This window comes from Egretta garzetta, unplaced genomic scaffold (genome assembly GCF_000687185.1).
Source record: "Egretta garzetta isolate BGI_Z169 unplaced genomic scaffold, ASM68718v1 scaffold365, whole genome shotgun sequence".
Lineage (NCBI taxonomy): Eukaryota > Metazoa > Chordata > Aves > Pelecaniformes > Ardeidae > Egretta > Egretta garzetta.
The window spans coordinates 1,837,640-1,847,192 of NW_009259602.1; the positions used below are offsets into that span (position 1 = coordinate 1,837,640).

The 9,553-nt window shown below is 42.6% G+C and overlaps 1 protein-coding gene across 2 annotated transcripts in view; it reads left to right on the forward strand.

Annotated features, from left to right (window-relative positions):
- Nucleotides 1-6: 6 nt before the first annotated feature.
- ARHGEF12 (Rho guanine nucleotide exchange factor 12) overlaps nucleotides 7-9,553 on the forward strand; it is a 77,623-nt gene continuing 68,076 nt past the window's right edge. For both annotated transcript variants that reach the window (XM_009638428.2, XM_035893949.1), the window contains exon 1: nucleotides 7-183. In XM_009638428.2, the coding sequence (XP_009636723.2) occupies nucleotides 152-183 (32 nt within the window). In that variant the 5' untranslated portion in view covers nucleotides 7-151. The remainder of the gene's footprint in view (nucleotides 184-9,553) is intronic.

Sequence of the window (9,553 nt, forward strand, 5' to 3'; positions counted from 1 at the left end):
CCTTGAACTGAATTTGTCCTCTGTGCATGCCTCTCCTGGAGCAAGGCTGGATCCTGAACCTCAGTGCATGAAGGGGGCAAAGCCTCATTAATATTCCTGCAATAATAATAAAATGTAAATTGGATAATACGACTTCTTGCCAAAGGCTCCAATGAGTGGCACACAGTCCACAATCACGGACAGGTCAGTATAAAATGGGATTTCTCCCATTTTTTTTTTTTTTTTTTTTTTTTCCCTTTAATGAAGTCTGGGCTCTTCCCAGAGCTTGTCATTTTGCGTTCCAACTTCAGTGACAGCGTGACAGACGGGATCAGAAAAGCAGGATTAAATCTGAGTTTCTGGGAATCTGTACGTACCTGGGGTGGCTGACTGTCAAAGCAACTTCGTTAACTTTGAAACTGGAGTATTTCAAGTCCATCTGCTTTCAAACCTGCCAGGCTGACTTTGTAAGAACTAGGGATTGTAATGCAGCTTCCAGCATGGGCTGGTGCTGGGAGGAACACCGAAAGGAACTGTTTCTGTGAGAAGTTAAAGCAGGAAAAGTGACAAGAGTTTAGGATACAGTTTGAGTCTGAACTCAAAAACCGCGTAGAGGATGCACTTGCTTCTGGTTTGGTCAAACGTTGTGGCCTTCCAAAGAGAGGTCACTTCAGGTGAGGGCAGGAAGGGGAGGTGATGAGCAGGTGGTGTCTGTGCTACCTTAGCAGTAATCTGTTCCTTGCTTCAGATACCTGCTCAGGCCTCTGGGCTTCTCTGCAGGTGCTGCCATGTGCATTTCATTAGCAGTCTGGGATTCCCTCACTTGTACTGGGATGCTTCAGAGGCAGGGAAAAAATCTGTTCCGTTGTGAGGGAAAAAAATCAAGTAGGAAACCTCTTGCGTGCTTTTGAGACAGAAGTATTGAATGAGTCTTCAGGTTTTTTTGACAAGAGGAAAAGATACCGGTTTGACACTTGTAAACTGAAAAAACTTTTGGGTTTACTGTGGTTTTTATTATATTCTCCTTTATTGTGTGTGTTTGGTGGTTGACATGTGATTGTGTGTGACAGAGGCCTCGCTGCTTAGACTTCTCATGACCAGTACAAGCACTTCTGTCACAGGAGAGAAACCAGGGCTGGGACAGAGGGGTGATGCTTTTGGGTGCCTGAGATCCCCTCTTAGACTCCAGGTATGGGCAGGAAAGAGAGCGAGTGTAGTTCTCGCACTTGGGCCTTTTTGTGACTCCACAGGTCTTAACAGTGCCTGAGCCCCGTGAAGGGGCTCTGGTACAGCTCAGTGCCGTGTATAGTCTGTGTTTATGACTGTCCTGTTCATAGAATACCAAGTCTTTGCAATTAATGGCGTAGTATGTTTGTACTAGCAGAATAGGTGACAAAAGAAAACTCTTAAACTTTCTTTTTTGCAGTGCATGTGCTTGAGAGTGCAGTGCATGTCTTGAGTTGCAGGACATTTTTCTTCTGTACCAGACAAGACAGTGACAGTAAAAAGGAGGTGGCGTTTCAGTTGCTTTGTGACAATTTTGTCATGTATTTAAAAGAGTGTATGTCTTGCAGCAGGTTGCAAGATACCAAAAGGAGCAACAGGATTTTCATACCAAGCAGCAGTTGAGTGACGCATGGGAAGGAAAAACACGAGGATGGGGAATTTAATTTGCTTGTTAGTAAAACAAAATACTTTCCATTATTGAATTGGAACAGCCAAATTGAAAAAGGAGCGGAGACAAAAATGTCTCATTTCCTTTTGCTTTTAGTCATGTCAAGAGGATGTTTCTGTTTGGTGTTCCCTTAAGGTTCTGGTTCTTTATATCAGGTAAAGGGCTGCCTCTGCAACCCTGGCAAGTCAGAGCTTTCTGGCAGCGGGGTTGTGTGATGGTTGGGGAATGTGGAGCAGCAGAACTTGCTACTGCTCTTCACCTCTGGCCTGAAGGAACCCCAGCTCTGGGGGCGCGAAGGGAATTCAGTCGTTGTGGCCCACTTATTCCCTGGCTGAAGGTTTCAGCGGAGCACCAGGTGGGGTGCGTGTTTTCATCATAGAATAGAATCATAGAATCATTTAGGTTGGAAAAGACCTTCAAGATCATCAAGTCCAAACGTTAAATCACGTATCATGTGGAGGTCTGCTTACTAGTGTCTGGAGCAAGGCTGCTCCACTCCATCTACAGCATTGTGCAGGGTCTGGAGGGGGCTGTTTTTCAGTCACTGCTGACCCAGCAGTGGGTTGGTGAAAAGCTTGCTTTCCCATTAGGCCCAAGAAGCCTCTCTGTTGCCTCTTTAAATCCTTCTCTTAAGCTTGGAACGTAAAGCAGGTGCAATATAAATAAACTCAATGCTTCTAGTGTCATTAGATCTACATGGTATAAATCATATGACATGTCAAATTCTCTCCGTATTTATCAGTGACCTTCCTTGGTGGGATCAAGTTGGGAACTGCCTTAAAACAGGAAAACCCAGCTTGCATCTGTACCAAATGGTATTATGAATATAATAAGGTAGCATGGGCCTGTGTTTTTCTCCACATTAGCTGTACATATTTGCATTTAATATATGTATAGCTGCTTAAATCCCTGTTACAGACAGCAAATATTTACTTTTGTATCCCTTCAGTTTATGATGGCAATCGTACCGTGTGTTTTGAGAGCTGTTTGACATTTCCCCTGTCCAGGTTGCACTTGTCCCATCCTTTACATGTTTTATGTCTTTCATGTTCTTGATGATGATGTCATGTACGGCATTAAAGTATGTGTAAATTAGAAGGAATGTATGAATGGCCATTTCTAGTGCTCTTTTGTAGCCAGTATGATAAATGATTTTTTCATTAAGTCCCTTCCTTTTTTTTTTCCCCCTCATAGTGTTTTCTTCTTTTTCCCAAGAAAGCTCAATGGATTTAAGTGTCTGAGATTATGCTAAAATACAGTCACGCCAGTTTGCATCTTGCATGTCCGGGATAATTTTCTCTGTGGACCAAACCTTAACCCAGCTCATTTTGATAATGGTTATGCTTCATCCCTGAATTGGATTCTGCTATCCAGCTGGCTCATGAAGCAACGTGGTTTTCTTGCGTCTTTTTCCTCCAGTGTCTTAAGATTGGAGGGCAATGAGTGCCTGGGGGAATACCAGGTATTGAACAAAAAGACGTAACTGGTATTGAGACTTCTGAGAGTGTATTGACTGTTCAGCAAAATTACTGAAGAAGCATCTGACATGTGCCGTTCCCGGGCAGCTACTCAGTGTTTGGAGAAACGCATAAAGGCTGCTAGCAGAAAAATTATCTTGTAGCACGGTACGAGAGATTTAGAAATACATAAGCAAACGTGGTCCAGGATAGCCATGATGCCCTGCATGGCTTCTGATGGTATGAGTCTCAGAACTGTAAACACTGACATTTACTTCCCCTTCTTTCTTTCAGGATGTTCTTGTACTTTGTCAGCTGCTTCTTTTCATAATCCTGTTGCCCAGTGGACCATATCAAACAATTCATCTTCAGCCTTATTGCTCTGCCACTTTATGTTTGTAAACATTTACACCCTCTTAATTTAATCCTCTCTTAGCTATGCTGTATTTGTTTAGAGGCCTCCTAAGGTGGTATTTATCTTGCTTAACTTAATAAGTCTTTGAGGTAGACGTCTCTATCTGAGCTGTTCGTCTAGATTGCCTTTACAGTTAGTGGAAGAAAATAAGCACATCTAGGGGACCATTCCTTATCCTAAGGTAGGAATCTAAAATTGGTCAGGTGAATGACAGAATGCTTGCTTACTTATGTCTGGCTCTGGGTTTAGGTGAGATTTGCCGTACCTTTTAGCCTGAAAATTTCTATTTTTTTGTTCCGCAAATTCTTGTCTAGTTCCTAGTGCCACATGGGATTTTTGTTGCTGGATGCTGTTTTGGGCTGTCAGTGTGAGGATTTTGGAAGGGAGAGATTGGACTGCAGGAACCTTGTAAGGCTGACTTTGGGACCTCGCTCTGGGCAGGGTAGGCTAGAGGAGGTCCTTTCCTTTTCCTTCTGTGAGAGGCATGTGAGCGTGCCTGCATTCGCTCGCTTCAGAGCTGTTCTGGCCCAGACGCAGTCGGGCCGGCTGGCTGGCTTTGGGCGTTGCTCTGTTCTGCCGTTTGTGGCAGGCGACACATGGCTGAGCGAGATAAGGGTTTTATTCTTTGCAAGGACATACTGGGGCAGAGATGAAATTCGGCCATTTGCAGGCTCTGGCTGGCCACTAAAGGATGATCAGAACTCTGCTGTATCCTGTTATGACACTAAAGAAACATTTGTATGCGATTAATTTTTTTTCTTTTTTTTTTTTGTCTCCTAGTTAACTGTATTTTTCTTCCTGTAACCATTCCAAACATGCTGCAGAGTTGAGCAATTGCATGGCTACAGAACATGCTTTATGTTTCTTTCTGTTTATTAAAGCACGATAAAAGAACGGAGGCTCTTGCTGCTTTTGCAGCACCTTGTTGAGGAACTGGTGACTCTTCCTATGCAGTCGCTTGCAAATGAGTTTTATTTATAACAGTGCTGTAGTTTCTGTTGCTATGATTGGAAAATAGGAGAGGTAGAATTTACACATAATTACCCTTGAGAGGTTTTAATTGCCGATTTGCTCCTGACTTGGTACTAAAATAGACCCTAATTGTTTCTTATCTGCTTAGATGCACTTTCCCTGTCTTTGGCTGTTTGTAAGTCCCTGTAGTACCTGGGACTTCTTCAACTGCATGGTGGGGAAAAAGGGTTTTTATTTTTTCCAGCAGGGTAAGGGTAAGAACTTCATAGAAAGTCACGCCTTAGTGTTACTGAGTAGCTAGCTGTTATTATCATGCATTTATTTAATTAGTAGTGTTTGTAAGATCTAATTATTTATGGAAAGCTGCAGCACAAGATCTGTTTCTAAGGACTGAAAAGTGTAGTAGTCATTTGAGGCAAGCTGTCTTGTGCTTTCCGTCGTGCCTTCACTATGTTTGCAAATTAGTAGTTGACGTAGTCTGTGCATAAATTCATTTTTTATTTTGCTTTTATTGAAGCTGTCAGAAGAGAGTACTGTCTGTGATGTTTACTATTGGCTAGGAAGCAAATGCTACCAGTTCATGCTGCATAGTTTATTAGGGTTTTTACTGGAGACAGGAGTTGAGGTGAGCTTGATTTTCTAGTTTTGAGTAGAGCTGTGGGCGTCATGATTATTTGGGTGGAGGCAGGAATGATATTTCATCTGTTAGCCCAATTGTATAATTCTCCCTGTGCACATAACTCCTATTATGGCATTTATTAGTGTTTCAGATTGATAGATTAGGAGCGGTACTGGGATGTAGGCTATGTCAATTTTAGACTGTTAAAAATCTTGTCCGGTTTCACAGGAATCGGGGCGCGATGCGTTTAGCAGCAAAAAAATACTTGCCAGTGCTAATTATGGAAAACCTAGAAGGTATGAGGGATTGCATGAAAAGTCTGGAGGAACGGTCAGGTGATAATCTGAGCTCTTCAGATACCATTCCTGTCATGGTGATATCCATAGGGGCCTGGGTAAATGTGAAACATATAAACCCTGCTGCAAGATGGAGGCAACTTTTTGACTTTCCCAGCCTGATACAGTCTGTTCTACAAAGAACTCTTAGACTGACTCATCACGGTGGTGTTTGAGTGCTGGTTGCATGTTGACACAACTAATGACTGTCATGTATGGGCTGTCCTTCTCTGCATTGCACCCCTCCTTTTTTTTTTTTTTTTCCTTTGGAAAATTGTTGGCACATTGGAGTGCTTTAAGAGCACTGTTCTGGTTTGTTAATGCCTGCTGCTGCCCTATTTAGAGGTGACTGACAAGAAATGTGCATCTTACCCATGGGGCGGAAGTTGCTGAGGTCACTGGTGAGCTTCGTGGGCGTTCATTCGTGATCTTCTCAGACCAATCTTTGTAAAACTGACTGCTGTATTGATGAGCATGACCCGTGTAGGAGAAGAGTTTGAGGGTGCAGCTTAAGGGTGGCAGCACTGGAAAGCCAAGTAGTCTTCTGGTTCCTCTCAGAACTATTCTGTATCATACTGTAAAAGTGGTGATTATTTGGCAGTCTGTCTGAAGGTAGAGCATTCATGTATTTGCCTGGGGAAAGCAGTGCAGACACCTGTACCAGTTATTTTACATATTTCATGACTATATTCCAAGATCTTTTGATTGTTCAAGAAGTGGGGTCTCCTACTGAGTTTGTGCCTTAAGCATTTTGTGTGAATCCTGTTCTTGCTTTCCCAAGAAGCTTTGGAGTATAATCAACAGGATTTTTGGCATTAACTGGGTTTTTTTTTCCCATTTTTTTCCACGGTGTTCTGGGTAGCATAGTTTGCCTCTCATGGTTACAACCGTCAACCTGCACCCTGGCCAGCCCATTGCTATAGCCTGCAGTTACGCAAAGTGTCTCAAAGAGACAGTGTTTGCCTTGGTCTGGAGACTGAATTCTCCACTTAAACTTCTAGGTGGTCCTTCTGGGTCACCGGGGAAGTATGTTGGCTGTGCTGCTTGCAAGATAAGCTTAGGCTCTTGCTTTCAAGGCTTTATCCTCCAGGTTTCTCATTGAATACCTCTTCCTTCCCTCTGAAAATTCACAGTAGGAGGCTTATTAATGAATCCCATTTGTATTATCCTTGAGTTTCCAGACTGGGTGATCTGAGATGCTAATAAAAATGCTTCTTGTAGCATTCCTGAGGCTCTGCAAATATTCCTCCGCCTAAGAACTCTCCCTTCTTTCACTCTAGTCCTGATATTTTATCTACTTTGAGATAACTAGATCTTTCTTGTGTAAGAGATGTCAGTAGCACTAAGAGAAAATAGACTTGAATGCATACTTTCTGGTAGGTGATGCTATGTTCTGTTCTGTGGCCCTGTTCTGGATAATTACTAGGTTTAAAGAATAGAAGTGTTCATGTCTCAGCTTGATTAAACTAAGGGTCAGGAGCCTGGATGTAGATAATGTCTTAATGTCAGAAGAGAGGGCTCAAAATAAGGACGGGGAAGCAGTAGCAAAGTAATTAGTAAAATGAAAAGGGATTTAAAACCTGCAGTGTTTGATTAAGAATGTACAAGGGATAAAATACAAGGCAGGATACATACAAAATAGGAACAGCACAATTAGAAAAAGGCAGGAAGAAACAAGGTTTACTCCTTTTTTCTTCTAAAAGAAAACATTTAAAAATAAATATATTAAAAATGACAGGAAAAAGCGGTGTCCTTATGTTTAGAATGTAAGCATAAGTATAAATAGTAAAACCAAAACAAACAATGTTCAGACTGTGACACTCACAAACCGTCTACTAAACATCACTTATGCTTTGTTATTACTCTGCATCCTTTCCTTGAGTATTTTCAGTATTGTGTCTGTTTGACTCTTAAGCCCAGTGAGCAGGAACCCTTTCTTGCGTAGTCTCACCATTTAGCGAAGGCTGATGGTAAATAAGAAACCTTGCTGTTTACATTTGTTGGCAAATGCTTACATGTTATCTACGTGGCTATTTTAAGCTTTGTTTTGACAACACTGAAACTTCTGGGCTCTGGTTGGTAAGATACTTCATTAAATCGCTCTGGCACTGGAAAAGCACATGAACGGTGTCCTTCCTGAGGCTGAATACCTGAGGTGGAAAAGATCTTAAGGCATAGCACGTGAGTTCCTGTACTTGAAATAGTTTGGTTGTAATCTACCTGGATCATTGTCGTATTTGTTACTTGGATATTGTCAGCTGTCCTCCTGAATATGGGCAGTGTCCCTTGCAGGACTGGCTTGCTAACAGTGTGTGCTGTCCTGGAAGAGGCATTTGGGTCTCAGTTCATTTAAGGGTTCAGGAAAACTAAACCTTTTATGATCAGGCAGCAGGACTATGTAAAATACGGACTGAATTGTGTGAATTGAGCAAAAGGGTCTCTTCCAGTGGTTATAAAGAAGTTGCAGCGTTGATGCTAGAAACCTAGGGGAGAATCCCCAGGTTATGGGAGTTCTTGGTTACTCTCAGTTGGCACAAGAAATGCGTATGCAAGGGCAAAACTTGAACTGGTTTCCATCTGATCCGAAGCTCTTGAAATATACATATTGGAAGTCTTCAGTGATATTGGTGGAAATCTTAAGTTTTATCCAAGTGCTGTTCCTCCTTGAAACTGTGAGTAGCAGCACAACGTGAGAAGCTGATCTCGAATTTTCATTTGCAGACTGTGAATCCTGGTTTGTGGTATCACAGGCAGTCATTTTACCAAGAGCTTGGGTGATTTCCCAAGGTGTAGCAGTAACCTATGAAGAGTTAGATACTCTTTTATGGAGTCCTGAGTGAGCTGTAGTGCTGGAAGGGGGTTGGACAGCTTAGGTGGGACCTGAGTTGACCTGAGCAAGCATTTCCCAGTCTGGAGGAAAAGACCCATCTGTTTAATAAAGCACGAGACTGATCTGAGACAGGTACAGGATTCCGAGTCCACCACTCCCATAAACATACAAGCTTCAACCTGCAGGCTTACTTAAAGTGTCTGATGGCTGCTTGAAAGTCTTTTTACCCTGTTATGATAGTGGCTGTTAGTGTAGCTTATTGGCAGCACATCAGACGAGTCGTCTCCTCTCTACTCCTGTGGCACAGTGGCACCATTGCATGCTTCTCTTGTGCCTGGATGCAAAAGGATATTCTGATGAGTAGGGACTGAGATCAAAGCTGCCAGAAAAGTGTTGGAAAAAGGGGAAAAGAAGAGAATTGAAGGAGGGAAGCTATAATGAGCGAGGAGAAAAAGGAAATAGGAAAAAGCTGCAACGTAAGACATGAGAAAGTCAATAGGAAATGAGTGTGAGGGAGAGAAATGGCAGAGGTGGTGGCAACTGCCAGATAGGAGGGAGGTTTCCTGTCTGCCAGTGCATTCTGAAGGCACACGTCAGCCGTAAAGGACTAAGACCTGCTGGTGTAAGGCAAAAAACCCTGACAAGCTAGGGCTACAGCTGTCTTGAGTTCTCTGTGCAGGACTGAAGATGTGTGTTTGGTGCCTGGGAGTACCTGTTGATTTCTTGAGGAGGCTGTGTGGATACTGGTCGGGACCAGAAAACTCTTTCAGCTGTTGTAATGCCTTCTAGAATTTTCTCTGGTTTGAGTGACAGCAAGTCCCATGTGACGGTATTTGACCCATGATGATAATAATTCCTGTTCTTTTGTTAAGTGGCTTTCGAAGTTGGTGCTTGCAAGTAAGAAAATAATGCGGTTTTCTGATCTGTGTCGATAGGATATTTTTTTCCGCCTTCTGAAAACTTATGATTACATGATGTCCCAAATTAGGCAGTGACATCAGCCAAAAGCAAGCTATTCTTCTCAGATCATTTCTGGTTTTAAAAGAGTGATTTTCCCCACTGCTGCAGACTGCTGTATAGGCATCTAACCTGACTTAGGTAGGCAGCATCGTAACAAATTTGAAAAAATACTCAGGGGGAACTGTAATTCTGTAAAAAAAGAAAACCCAAAACAACAAACCTCCCCCCCAACCAAACCAAAAACCAAACCTGTAATAAGAGAAGGGGATGAATTTGTATGATGTGAGCTGCCTAAGTGTAATTGGGGGGGG